The 15,302-nt window shown below is 37.2% G+C and overlaps 1 protein-coding gene across 1 annotated transcript in view; it reads left to right on the top strand.

The window, feature by feature from the left end:
* ADAMTS19 (ADAM metallopeptidase with thrombospondin type 1 motif 19) overlaps nucleotides 1-15,302 on the top strand; it is a 208,304-nt gene that overhangs the window by 135,256 nt on the left and 57,746 nt on the right. Inside the window, exons 16-17 of the mRNA XM_045285048.1 lie at nucleotides 4,208-4,365; nucleotides 7,901-8,054. Coding sequence (XP_045140983.1) covers nucleotides 4,208-4,365; nucleotides 7,901-8,054 — 312 coding nt within the window. The remainder of the gene's footprint in view (nucleotides 1-4,207; nucleotides 4,366-7,900; nucleotides 8,055-15,302) is intronic.

Raw genomic sequence — 15,302 nt, 5'->3', positions numbered from 1 at the left:
AAGTGGCTGTGATTCCCACAGGTTTTAGGCTTTATACTGTTGCAGCTCTTTTAGGGATCCAATATGTAGTCACTAATATCTCCCCAGTAGTCACCGTCTCAGTGGCTTCCAGGGGACATCTAAGAAGTTGAACTGAGGTAGCTAATCTAGAAATGGCTATGGGGGCTGGCAGAAGATGAAGCGTCAAGGATCACCTCTCAGTTTCTGACTTAAACAAATGAACAAGTATCTTTCCATTTACTGATGGGAGGCACATGGAGGGTTTGGGGCAGCATGTGTGGGGAAAATGAAGTGACACAGTACTAATGTCGACATTTCACATCTAAAACTTGGCTGAAGATGTATATCATAAATCACATTTACTAAAGGCTCTCAGGCATAGGAAGGAAGTCACTGGAAATCTTCGTCTGAAAATGTCTTTAGCAAAGAGAAAGGAAAATAGAATCTTGGCAAGCTCATTATACTTTAACAAATTAACTTGTCGACTTCGAACCGTATATTATCTCTTAGGAGACATCTAATTCCCTCTCAATGTAATTATCTTTTTCATTACTTTCTCTTTGAACTTCATTCCCATGTGCTGTTATTATGCTTTTCTGAACTTTGTGGTTTTATTACTAATTTATTGAAAGTTATAAAGTGGAGAGTACTTCAGGGAGAATCTTTAAAATATCATTATAACTTATATTTTTAAAAAATAATCAAAAACAGGTCATATAGATCAACCGACCTTGCTGGTTGGGTTGAATGTAAACTACAGCAGACAAACAGTTAATAAAACAAGAACAATTAGTATTTATGAACAAATGCAACCAAAAAAGAAAATTTTAAAACACTTATTCCAGCTGTTAACATTTATCATTGAACTGAAAAGAAATTCCCAAGGCCATTGAGTGGATTCCAGCTCCTAGTAGCCCTACAGGGTAGTGTAGAAATGCTCCCGAGGGAGCAGGGAAAAAAATGGAATGCAAAGTGTGTACATAAAGACAAAGTCTCTCCATTTTCAGAAATATATATAAATAGTATGGTTCATATTTCTAAATATAAAATAGAAGGATTTAAAAATAGCATAATAAGACTAGATCATTGAAAATCATCAAAAACTAAATGGAATGCATAATGATCAATATATGATGCATACTCAAGCTGAAATTAACTAATATTTGTCAGTTTGCAACCGGCAATCATATGGCTTCCTAGGCGGAGAATGACAAATGGAAGACATAAAGGCATGCCTGTAGGCAAGCTGAAAGGGTGTGGATGTCTGCTAATCAGTTGGCTAGCTACATGTCTTCCCTTTCTTGGTTTAGGGGAGTGAGCGCTTCCAGTGCTCCCCAGCTTATTGAAACCTTTCTATTGATATTCCATCAATTCCTAGAGCCTTGCATTTTGCTAATGCCTTCAGTGTAGCTTGGACTTCTTCCTTCAATACTGTGAGTCCTTGATGATAGGTTACCGTTGAAACGGCTGGATATTGACTAGTTCTTTTGGATACAGTTGGATATTGATTAGTTCTTTTGGATACAGTTGTTTGTATTCCTTCCAACTTCTTCTAATGCTTCCTGCACCATTCAATATTTTGCCACGGAATCTTTCAATATTACAACTTGAGACTTGAATATTCGTCAGTTTGTCATACTATGATAGTCAAGTGTTACTGTGATGCTGGAAATGATCATACAGGTATTTCAAATACCTGCAAGTTTTCCCAAGGTGAATAGGTTTCAGGATAGCTTCAATACAGACTCTAAAAAAGCAAAAGATTATCAATATCTAAAGAATTAGCCACTGGAAACTTTGTGAATAGCCGCAGAGTAGTATCTGATATACTCCTGGGAAATGAGCCACTCCTGTTGGAAGGCACTCATAATAAGTGAACTTGACCATAGTGGATGGAGTAAAACCTTCCGAACCTTTGTTTGCTGATGGGGCATGATTCAAAATAAGACGAAATATCTGCAAATATCTATTAATAATCAGAATTTGGAATGTGTGAAGTTTGAAATTTGGAAAATTGATAGTCATCAAAAATGAATGGAACACATAAAGATCGATACCCTACGCAGCAGTAAACTGAAGTGGACTGGTATTGGCCATTTTAAATCAGACAATCATATGGTTTGTTATGCAAGGAATAAAAAATTCAAGACTAATGGCATCACATTCATCAGCAAAGCCAACATTACAAGATCTGTGTTTATGATAAGATAATACTTATCTGCATACAAGGAAATACAGTCAATACAACTTTTCAAATTTATGCACCAACCAATAAAGTTATTGATAAAGAAACTGAGAAATTATACCAATGACTTCAGTTGAAAATTAATCAAATATGCAATCAAGAAGCATGGATAATTATTGACCATTGCAATACAAAAGTTGGAGACAAAGGAGAAGGAACTGAACTCAGAAACTATGGCCATGGGGGCAGAAACAAGTTGGCGATTACCTGACTGAATTTTGCAAGGCTAACTTCTTCATCACAAATACCTTTGATAGAAATAGAAATGAGGACTATGCATATGGGCTTCTCCCCATGTGACACACAGGAGTCAAACTTACTACCTCTGTGGGAAGAGACAAGGGAGAAGATATGCATCAGTATCCAAAACCAAGCCAGGGGAGACTGTGGGACAGTTCCGTCATTTGATCAAATGTACATTCAATTTAAAGTTGAAAATGAAAACAAGTCAATTAGAGTCAAACTCTGACCTTGAATAGATCTCACCTAAATTTGAGAACATCTCAAGAACAGATTTGAGTCACTGAACACTGACTGATATCACAAGCTATGAGATAACAACAGGAACACATATATGAAGAAAGTATTAGGCCATTAAAAATACCTGAAAGAAAGATAAATATGAAGATCTGAAGAGATTCTGAAATGAGCCAGAACAAAGGGAATAAATGATGAAATAAACAGACTGGAACAGACACTTTCAAAGGGCATCTCAAGAAAACAAAGTATTATTACGTAATGTACAAAAACTTGGAGTTAAAAAGACAAAATGACAGAACTATTCAACATATTATGGTAATTAGTATTCATGAGCTATCCCAATAGTTTTTCTTTTTCTTTTTTTTTTTAAGAATGAATTGAAAGAGGAAAAGGAGGCGAAAAATAAAAAAGGCTTCCATTCAGTTATTAATAATGTCATAACCAATCATGTTGCAATTCAATGCAGACATATTGTACCAAACAATTTTATTATTGGTATTCCTGTCATCTAATAAATGTTACATTTCAGTAATTTATAGCTGTAATTATAACTTATGATTCTATATATAATATAGAGAATAATCAGTAGTAAAGACTGTGTGGGCTGGTCCAGGAGGAGGTCCAGGGGATGAGTGGAGAGTGTCACCATGAGCGATGGTACTGAGGGACACCAACTGTACTTTGTCAGTGCCCCACTTTCTAGTTGCCTATGGTCATAAAATGTGCACAATTTCATTATTCCGTCATAAGCAAATTCAAGAGTTCTACTAACAAAGTGTGAAAACTAAAGATACACAAAAAATGTCACCTACCCATAGTACTATTCTTCATATGTGGTTGTTATTAAGCTAGTAAAATGTGTGAGTTTAATAGTACATGTGTGTATCATTTTCTGGGCAATACTGATTACCAAGAATATCAATTCAAAATACTGTACTCTGGTCACCTTCATTAATACATTTTTGCTGGGCATTTTCAGAGGATATTCCTTTATCATTATTCCCTGAGATGTGGTCAGATGTAGGAAAACAAAATAAAACGGTTAACTAACATGTTATATAATCACCCTTCTTTAATCACACACTTTTTGAATGCCATAGGAAATATGGAGTATGTATGAGATGTAGTATTACCCCATAGAACTTCTCATAGTCTTAAAACAATCATGTAAAAAGAACAAATAATTAAGTGCCCAAAAATGAGGTTATAGGGCAAAATAAGTGAGACAGACATGAAATGGCCAGGAAGGGTGGAAGAGGTGAAGGTAACTGTGGCTGTGCCCTTGTGATCGGAGGAGTGGAGGGTTGGTGGAATCTACCCCGGGATCGGAGCAGGAATTACACTCCATGACCTCAAAAGTTGTATGTGATGTTAGAGTGTAGACACATCTATTTATGAATGAATTATTTTATCAAAATATATCAACTAGATATTGATCAATGATGCTGACTCATTTATACTCATTTTTGAACTTCTTTATAGCTCTCCGAGATGCTAGCAAGCAGTCTATTAATAGTGACTGGAAGATTGAACACTCTGGAGCATTCAATTTAGCGGGAACGACGGTCCATTACCTGCGACGAGGCCTCTGGGAAAAGATTTCTGCCAAAGGCCCTACCACAACACCTTTACACGTCCTGGTAGGAGGGAGCGAGGGAAAGCAGTGTGCCATCAGCTTCACGTTGCCAATCATGGTCCCAGCCCACCTTCTCTAACCTCTTTCTAAAGTAGAATTGCTATACGTCCCTTTAAAAGATGGGCGTTTTTTATGTGCTTTACATCTTGAAATCTATGAACTGTGATAATGACAAGGGCAAAAAAGTACTTTAGGGAACTTAGAGCCTGGAAATATAGGTTAATTAGAAGGGAAAAAGGGACCTCATATTTTCCTACAGAGGTCTCGGGTTTCCTCAAATATTTTTCACTTGCCTAAGCTTATCTGAGTACTAGGGTTGGTGGTTTGACTCTACTAAGTCTCACCAAAGGAAGCCTGGGTAATTTGTGTCCATAAAGATTCTAGCCCAGAAACCCTGGGGCACTCACTCCTACTCTGGAATGCATAGGGTTGCCATGAGTTAGACCGACTATGGCAAAGAGTCTGATTTTTTTATTTCCCCCTAAAACAAACATCTATTAACAATATGTGAATGTGTACAAGAAAGTTCTATAATGACTAATCATAGCATTTAATTTACATTCATTATAGATTTAATCCTCATAATAATCCCATGTAATTTGTATTTTAGCTCCATTTTACAGCTTAAACCTGCAACAACAGCAAAGGAAGTATTAAAAAGGCTAATTAATGGGCACATGTCATCCGGTCAGTGATTTCTCAAACTTACAGTGATCGAATCATTTCCAACTCACAGCAACCCTCGAGGGTATAGTAGAAGTGCCCTGTGGGTTCCCAAGGATATAACTCTCTATGGGAGTAGAAAGTCTCATCTCCCTCCCGAGGAGTGGCTGGTAGTTTCAAACTGCTGACCTTGCCATTAGCAGCCCAACAAGTAACCATTACACCAGCGTTGTTAATGCTCTTCTCGACTGTCTCTCCTGATATGAAGTGTAGATCTAAATTCTTTACAGCCTTGGGACAGAGGTATATGAGTGGGCTTCAAAAAGTTTGCGGAAATTAGAATTTTAAATAATAAAATATACACTTTTAATCATTATTTTGTGCATCTCCCCACAATTTGTTTGGACCTTATTCTTTTATTTTAAGTGTAAATGCCACCATTCTGACATTATAGCACGTGGAGAGAAAAAAATTAATTAAAACAATTTTGTATGATCAATACCTGGTTGCTTCCATAATTGGGTCACTTAGAATAATGGCATTATCAAGAGCAAACATTTTTAATGATGACTATAAACAATGACATTGGGTTTCTTGCCTAATATAAATGCAAACTACCTTTTTAAAAGAACAACACTGAGCTTCTAACTCAAAATCTTATAGTATATGTCAGACCTCCATGTTGGGCAGAGGCATTTCCTTCCTACAGAATCTGTAATCTAACTGGTAATTACCAAGGTTTTCCCTGGAAGCACAAAGCATATGTAAAGTCAGTGAACTGTGTCTAAAAGGAGCCATAGATATGACCTGGATTTATTCAGTAATCCAAGGGAAACTACCCTTCTAAAAATGTTTTCTTTAATGACTATTGCAGATCAAACTCGGGTACAGATTTTGAAAGGCAATACCATCTGTTGCCATACTTCAATTTGTGCCTCTCGACTGTAACATTCTCACACTTTCCTTCTTGCGAAGAAGGCTGGCAATTTCAAATGGCTTCAGAGAGAGCAAATGGTTTTGTAGCCAACTCTTTATTTTAAATGGCACTAGATAGTCAATGACAATATAAAATTCTATGACAAGGTAACGTATTAGGAAAAATATTTTCACTTAATAGGTAAGTGGATAAATAGCTGGTGTTATTTACCAATGTGATCAATTTGAAAGTGATTTAATAGTCTGGTTATAGCCAAAATAAGGGAAGCCAATTTTCTTTAAAATTCATTTAACCAAAAGTTCCCTATATTAGTAAATTCAGATATTTAAAGCCAAAATTGCAATGTGACGATCTTCAAAGCTAATGCCCAACACATCAAGTGTGAGTCTAAAGGTATTATTCTTATTGTTGACATATTTTATTTGTAAAGTTATCGCACTACTTTTTAAATATAATAAAATATGTCTTAGTTATTCTAGGGAACTCCAGTGGCATAGTAGGTTACATGTTTGCCTGCTCACCCCAAGTTCAGCACTTTGAAACCACCAGCTGCGCTGTGAGGGAAAGAGGAGACTTTCTCTTCCTGTAAAGCCTTAGTCTCAGAAACCCACAGGGCAGTCTACTCTGTCTCGGAGGGTCTCTATGAGTCAGAATTGACTCTGTGGCAATGAGTTAATCATTATGTTTGATATATTGAATATACTTTGAGAAAAGGAAATAAATAAGATATAATAGCAATGCTCAAACTCTTAAACTTGGCCCTTTGTTTTTCCTTTTCTCCACCAAACCAGAAAAACTAAATCCATTGCCATCAAGCCAATTCCAGCTCTCAGCCTCATTCCCCACACTACCCCTGCCTCACTCTGGCATGGTATGAGGTAATTCTGAATTATCTGTGCCTCTATCTGTCATGTTACTGGTTAAATAATGAATGAAGTTCTATAATAATTTAGTGTAGTTTTAACATTTAGATAGAGATAAATTTCCATATATCACATTATAGTCTATATATTGCTCTCATTAATCTCACAGTCATAGAAATGACATATTTCACAAATTTTGTTCAAATGTATTTAAAAATGAACACATTTTCTTTTTCAGGTTTTTTTTAAGCATGTTTATGAGTGCCTACTATGAGCCAGGTTCTGATACTGGCTTGGCACCAGGGGCAATGGAAAACAGACAGACATGTTGTTTCACTGCGGACCAGCCCACCATGGCCCAAAGTTCAGCTAGTCCCATACACCTTCCTGGTTCAGTAAAGTATTCACATATCTGTGCATACATGTTGATTTACTCAGTGAACACTTATTTAAAGCTTCATAGGGAACTTTGTATATTGCAAATGAAAACTCTGTAATTTTTCCAAAATTCAGTTAACTGTAAGCATATATGAAAATAAATTCTTCTCTAATTTGCTTCATGTTCCCACACGTGTGGGTAGAAAATTGCCAAGACTGTGTTCCTCATCCTCTGCTGCCTCGGGGGCACCCCATCCATGTTTTCTGTTTACATAAAGGCTACTTTTGGTTTTAGTTTGTGAGTCAGATCTTGAAGTGAGGTAGAACACATTCTTGCATCTCCCCACTTGTGTAAAACCCAAAGTCCTCACACGTGCACCCCGCGATGGGAAATAGCCTTTTCCATGGACTTGACAAAAAAAAAAAAATCTGGTATCTCTGACCTTATTCTGGTGGGATTTTCATTGTGATTTCTTTAGCTTAGAGGTAAGTTCAGATCCATTTTTAATTAAAAAGAAAAAGTATGGCATTTCAACTTTTAAACAATAATGTCACTTCCAAACTAAATATTAAGGGTTCATGAACAAACACCATGTAATATAAACTTTAAGGCATCGTTAACTTGAGTTTTATCATTTAGATGGAATGTGCTCTAATTTCACTCATCTGTCTTGGATCGTTGTATATATATATTGTAGGTGCTGCTGTTTCAAGATCAGAATTATGGTCTTCACTATGAATACACTATTCCATCAGACCCTCTTCCAGAGAACCAGAGCTCTAAAGAGCCTGAGCCTTTATTCATGTGGACACACACAGGTTGGGAGGATTGTGATGCCACATGTGGAGGAGGTGAGGCATTTTAAATTATGTTTTCAAAACATCAGTTGTTTTCCCCAAGGGTAATTATGGCAGATCCCCTCTCTTCTATTCCAGAACCCAGGAAGCATTGACATTTTAAAAGTTGTGTGTGCGTGTGTTGTATGTGTATGACACATTTGGTGCCTAAACAACGTGCCCTGAACTATTTGATGGCAATATCTGACATGAAGTGAAGAACTATTATTTAGTATGTTTACATATCTTAATATGATTATTCATTGCACTGCAGATATATTAATGCATTTTATTGTAAAGACAACCTTAACACCAGTGTAGGTCAACAGGGACTTCAGTACATTGATAGAATCTCATTTGTTTTGACTTTCACATTATCCCTGTTCACAAGAATTGTACATCTACATTAAATATAAGGGTGACTTGAAAAAGCAATACAGGTTTTTGTTTCTGTGTTATCTGCATACTTAGGTTGAATATACAAAACATTTGGAAAAAATATTTAGTTTCCAAAACCAAATTAGTTTACTATTTTTAACCAACTTGACACTATTTTGAATATATTGGAATCCTAAAATTATCCTTTTTTCAGTTTTGTTTTTGTATTAGAAGTTGAAGAGGTAAAAGAATGGCTTCAACATAAAATGTACCCAGAGATAAACATTTAATTCTCGTATTGCACAGATGAGACAAATGATTGATTCCCTCTGGTTAGATGGCTTGCCATTGCTCCCAATCAAGTGTTTAACCATAATGCTAAGGCAAAGTTCAAGAGAATGCAATTCCTATCTTCCATTTGTAATCATTTGTATCAGTAGCATAGTATTTGACTGTCCATATCCATTTAATAATAAAATTTCAAAAGCTCCATTGTATCAAGCTCCTTCTAAGACAAAATAAACACTATTTTTAATTTTACAAATAATATACTTTCTATAATATAATATTTTAAGGTAATGTGATTTTGGCAAATAAATGAAATATATTTTTGGAGGTGGGGGGCAAAGAAACTATTAATAGGTGTAGCGTAAACGTTGCTGCAGTATGTATGAGCAAGGATGCACCAAGACTGGGACAGATGAGATGTCAATGTCTGGGAAAAGTCCAGACAGAAAATAAGCACATAAGTTAGTTACATATTATCATATCAAATTGTAATAAGAAATCTGGCCAAAAATAAAGCAAGGAAGGAAAATAGATAGGTGTTGTGAAATTCGGAGAGATTTTAAATATGGTGGTCAGAAAAGACTTCATTGAAAAAGTCACACTGACTTCAAATATCTTGAAGAACTTGGCTTAAACTATCTATGAGATTACCTGGGAATGGAGAGTGACAAGCAAAGGTCCTGAGGCAGGGATAAAACTGGTAGGTTGGAATAATAGCAAGACTGCTAGCATGGCCTTGCTTTGTTCTGAGTCATGGAAAATCATTGGGTGTTTGAATGCAGAGATTTAAAAAGTTATTTCCGTTTCTGAGTTGCAAGTAGATTGGATAGAGGAACAGGGTTAAAGTATATAAAGGTCTGTCAGGAGGCTAAAGCAATAACCCAGAAGAGAGAAGAGTGGTTCGATCTCAGGCATAGCAATGTAGATGGAGGTGGAAAGAGTGCTCACCTTCTGTATATATTCTGAAAGTAGAACTAATAGACTGTGTTGCTAGATTGGATGTGGAATATGAGAGAAATCAAGTTATCAAGGATGATGTGACTTTTTTTTGACCAGTAAATTTCTCAAAGGAAGCATCCATGTATTTACATAAGAAGGTTGGTAGAACAGAGTTAAGAGGTTACTTGATTCTCAACACAAGTTTGAAATGGCTTCCGGACATCTAGTAATGACATCAAACACGCAGGAACATACATTGGTATTCAGGATGAGTCTAAGCTAGAGACACTACATATATGGATGTTAATTTAAAACTTAGACATCAGGGGGAAAAAAGTCACCAAAGGAGTGAAAAAAGATGGGTGTTGGGGGTGGGGGGAAGAGGGAGAGAGAGGGAGAGAAACTCCTGGAATATTGTGTGTCTACCCTTTAGGGCTTGAAGACATAAGGAAAAGCCAACAAACCCAATCGAAAGGAGTAATTGACAACACGAGAGAAGCCAAGAGAGTGTTCTCATGGAAAACAAGGAAAGAAAGTATTACCAGAAATGGAGAACAGGCGATTGTGTCTAATGCCACCAATTAGCCGAAAACAAAGTGTACTGAAAATTGACTATCATATTGAAATATATTTATATTCTCTTTGTGATGCTTAAACCGTGGAAGTCAGTGTCGATATTATCAGAAGTAATTTTAATGGTGTGTGTTTGACTGTAAACAGCAAGTGAGATGAATTAGCAAAAAAGTTGCTCTAAATAACTCTATCAAAACACGGATACTAAAATAAGAAACAGAGATAGTTCCTGAAGGGAATATGAATCCAAGGAGATTTGTTGTCTTAATATATGAGAAATTATATTTTCTTTCTTGCTGATGTGAATTTTCTAGAATAGAGCAAATATTTAGTGATTAAATGAGTGCTGGACTGATGTTTTGAATTGCCAAGATGCTATGGGCTGCAGTATTGGCTTCAGTAGGCATAATCCATCACTTGTAATAGTAATAAAAGCAATTATTTGTAAACAAGTGCATAATCTAGGAGTTTTAGTTGCATGTTTTCTCCATAAAGGCTATATTCCTAAGAGTGAAATTGGAAAAGGGATTGAGGTTTCAGATTAAAAGCTGTTAAAAAGATATTGATAAAATGAAAGGAACGGGTAAATGTGTTTTAATGGTACAGTGGGATAAATTGCCACTGAAAGTTGTAGTTCCTGAGTATCATCCAGTCTGTTCTGAAGCCCTGTGTATACCAGGACACTAACATTGTCTAATCCTGTATCATCTTCAAAATCACAGCCATATTTGTGTTCAGTGTTACAGTCATTGTGCTAATACATCTCTTCGATGGTCTTTCTCATATTTTCTGACCCTCTTCCAGGGTCTGGTCCCTGGAGGGTCTCTTTCAGGGGTTGGTGCCTCATGATAGCACACCAGAAGTATGTGAGATGAAGTGTCAGCATGATTGCTTCTAAGGAGTCTACGGGCTGCACCTTTTAAAAAAAGATTTGTTCATTCTTCTGGAAATCCATAACATATCCAACAGTGTTTGATGATGCCATAATTTAAAGACATCAATTCTTCCTCAGTCTTCCTTATTCATTATCCAACTTTCCCATGTATTTAAGATGCTTGAAAATATATTGGCTTGAGAGCTCAAAAAAAACCTTGAAACAAAATCGATAGCCATTGATGTGATTCTTACCCATGTGACCCCATATGAGGTTTCTGAAGATGCTAATTTTTCAAAAGAACCAAAAATTCTTGTCTTGAATTTTTCTTTCTGTTACACAATTCATTTATTTTTGCTCTGCTCGTTATGACTTCTTTTGTACCAGTGGTTGAGTTGTTGTTGCTGCTCTTGTTCTAGTTATTGAAAATGCTGGGTTAAATTGTAGGCTTGGGTTTTCTGTTTTCATGTGTGTGTTGAATGCTATAAATTGTGCTCTAGTAATTGCTTTTTGCTGTGTACCAAAGGATTTGGTATGTTGTATGTTCATTCTCATTTGTTTCAAGGAATTTTTAAATCTTGTCTCTTACTTCATCCATTACAGTCATTTTTAAGTAGTGTGTTATTCTATTGCCATGAGTTTGACTTTTGTTCATGTTCTATTGTTGATTTCTACTGTTATAGCCATGTTGTATAGCTTATACGTCAGTTTGTCGGTTGTAGTGGCTTATGTGTTGCTGTGAGTCTGTAAGCTATGTTGCGGGTATTTCAAATTGAACAGATATCAATGGAGCTTCCAGACTAGGAAGAAGGATTCAGCTGCCTGGAGAAGAATGGAAATTCCAGAACAGTTCATTGTGCTCATGCAGAACTTGTACGTAGATAAAGAGGGAGTTGTATCAACAGACAAGGGAATACCATATGGTTTAAAATCAGGAAAGGTGTTCATTAAGGTTGTATCCTTTCAGCATACTTATTCAATCTTTATGCTCAGCAAACCATCAGAGAAGCTGGTGTATATGAAGAAGAATGTGGCCAAAATATTAGACAGAGGCTTATTAGCAACCTGCAATATGCAGATGACATAATCTTGTTGCTGAAAGTGAGGAATGGAGCACTTACTGATGAAGATCAAGGATTGCAGCCTTCAGTATGGATTCCAACTCAATGTAAAGAAAACCGGAATCCTGACAAATGGACCAATAACTAACAACATGATAAATGGAGAAAAGGTTAAATTTATTAAAGATTTCATTTTGCTTGGCTCTACAACCAATGTTAATGGAAGCAGCAGTCAAGAGATCAAATGGCACATTACTTTGGGAAAATCTGCTGAACAAAGCCTCTTTAGCGTGTGGAAAAGCAGAGCTGTTACTTTGAGGGCTAAGGTGCACCTGACCCAAGCCAAGGTATTTTCAATTACCTCATATCCATGTGAAATTTAGACATTGAATAAGGAAGAGCAAAGAAGAATTGATGCATTTGAATTATGATGCTGGTGAAGAATATTGACCGTACAATGGACTGCCAAAAGAACCAACAAGTCTGCTTGGAACGAGTACAGCCAGAGTACCCAATAGAGGCAAGGGCAGCAAGACTTCACCTCAAATATTCTAGACATGTTTTCCAGAAAGATCAGTCCCTGGAGATGAGCATCATGCTTGCTAAAGTAGAGGGGCATCATGCTTGGTAAAGTAGCATCATGCTTGATTAAGTAGAGGGATAAAAGAGGAAGGCCCTCAAGAAGATGGATTAACACAGTGGCCGCCAACCATGGGCTTAAGCAGAGGAACACTTATGAGAATGGTGCAGGACCAGTAGTGTTTCATGCTGGTGTGCACAGGATCATTATGGGTCAGGACTGACTCAATGGCACCTAACAACAACAGTTTTATAGCATCGTGATCAGAGAAAATGCAGTATAGAATCTAGATATTTAAATTGTTATTAAGATTTGCTTTGTGACCTATCATGGTTTATTCTAGAGAATGTTCCATGTACACTGGAAAAGAATGCATATAGTGTTGTTATTGGGTGGAATGCTCTGCGTATGTCTAGGAATTTGAATTGGTTTATTGTGTTGTTTATTTCTTTCTTTATTGCTATCCTGATGATCTGTCTTTCCTTGGTGGTGCTGAATTGAAGTCACCTGCTTATACTACTTTGTTGTCCAATCTTCTCTTCAACTCCGTAAGGAGACATGGGTTGTTCTTTTTCGTAGTGTACCACATGATTCTTGGGCTTCTTGGGATTCCTTTGCTCTTTTTATTGGTCACTTCTCTTGTTAGTTGTCTTCAAGCTCACAAATTCAGCTTTATATATCTTCGATTCTATTACTCTACTCTTTTACCTAGATTTTTTCCTTATTATTGATCTTCTAGAACTCTATATTGGGTAGGGTTTCTAGTTTTTCTATTTGTAGAGATGTATTTCTCTCTCTCTCTCTCTCTTTTAATCATTTCATTGGGGGCTCATACAGCTCTTACCACAATCTATACATACATCTATTGTGTCGAGCACATTTGTACATATGTTGCCATCATCATTTTTAAAATATTTTCTTTCTACTTGAGCCCTTGGTATCAGCTCATTTCCCCCTCTAATACCCTCTCTCCCTCATGAACCCTTGATAATTTATTAAAAAATATTCATGTCATACATAGATTACTGTGTCCCTTCACCCATTTTACTTTTGTCTTTCCTCCTGGGAGGGGTTATTTGTAGATCACTGTGATCGGTTCCTCTTTTCTGCCCCCACCTTCCCCTCCCCCTCCTGGTATTGCTACTCTCAGTATTGGTCCTGAGGGGCTTATCTATCCTGGATTTCCTGTGTTGTGTGCTCTTAGCCGGATTTATAAGGCACACTTGGGGTCATGATAGTGGGTGGGGGGGGGGCATTAAAGAACTAGAGGAAAGTTGTATGTTTCATTGCACTCTAACTGGATCAGGGAGTGTCCAATTGTCTACAGATGGACTTTGAGTCTCCACTCCACACTCCACCTCATTCACATTGACATGATATTTTGTTCTGGGTCTTTGATGCCTGATACCTGATCTCATTGACACCTCATGATCACACAAGCTGGTTTGCTTCTTCTATGTGGGCTTTGTTGCTTCTCAGCTAGGTGGCCACTTGTTTATCCTCAAGCCTTTAAGACCCCAGATGCTATATCCCCTGATAGCCAGGTATCATCAGCTTTCCTCACATTTGCTTATGCATTCATTTTGTCATCACCAATCATGTCAGGAAGGTGAGCATCACAGAATGCTGTGTTATTAGAACAGTTGCATTGAGGGAGTACTTGAGTAGAGGCCCAATGTCCATCTGCTACCTTAATACTTAAAATATAAATATATGTACATAGATCTACTTCTCTATCATTATATATAAATAGGTTTACATATGTACATACCTGTATTTAGACCTCTGTAAATGTCCTTTACCTCCTAGTTCTTTCCTCTATTTCTGTATTACTTTCCTCTTGTCCCACTATCACATTCAGCCTCCATTCAGGTTTAAGTAATTCCTCTCGGCTACATTTTCATTGATCAAACCCCACCAGGCATTCTATGCCCTCCTCGCCATCAACTTTTGATCACTGGTTGTTTCCTGGTCCCTGGGTTTCTTGACACCTCCTTCATTTCCCATGCCCCCTCTTCTCCCATGTCCCACCCCCGGAACCGGAACTGGAGTCCCATTGTTTTCTCCTCTGTATTGTTTATCCCACCTATCTTATCTAGATAGACATGCAGAGACAATAATAAACAGAAAAACAAGATAGAGCAAAACAACAATGACAAAAAAGAAAAGCCTATAAATAGTTTGTTTATTGACCTTTAGGAGTGTTTCCCAGTTGAATCTGATGGGGTGGCACTCCCTGGCCCCAATGGCTATTTTTTGGTATTCCCCAGGGATTTCATTGCTTTGCTCCCTTTGCTGCTCTGTTGTATGCCCTTAGTGTTTCATCCCAGTGTGGTGGGGTCAGATCGGGCACAATTCCCAGCACTGTGTCTCCAGTGTTTCTCCCCATAGTGCTATTTGTCAGTGAAGGACCTCATGTCTTGTGGTGGGGTCCACCCTATGGTTCGCTCTGTGCATTGGCTGCTCTGAGCAGGGATATTGTCCCCATTCTCTGAAATCTTTCTCTCTCTCTCTCTCTCTCTCTCTGGTAGTTGCAGGGCCTTTTCTTCAGAATATTTCTTTGTATCTCG

The sequence above is a fragment of the Echinops telfairi genome, unplaced genomic scaffold (genome assembly GCF_000313985.2).
Source record: "Echinops telfairi isolate 266 unplaced genomic scaffold, ASM31398v2 ScPeMD7_7469;HRSCAF=8507_1, whole genome shotgun sequence".
Taxonomy (NCBI): Eukaryota; Metazoa; Chordata; class Mammalia; order Afrosoricida; family Tenrecidae; genus Echinops; species Echinops telfairi.
This window is presented reverse-complemented; position numbering and strand designations above follow the sequence as displayed.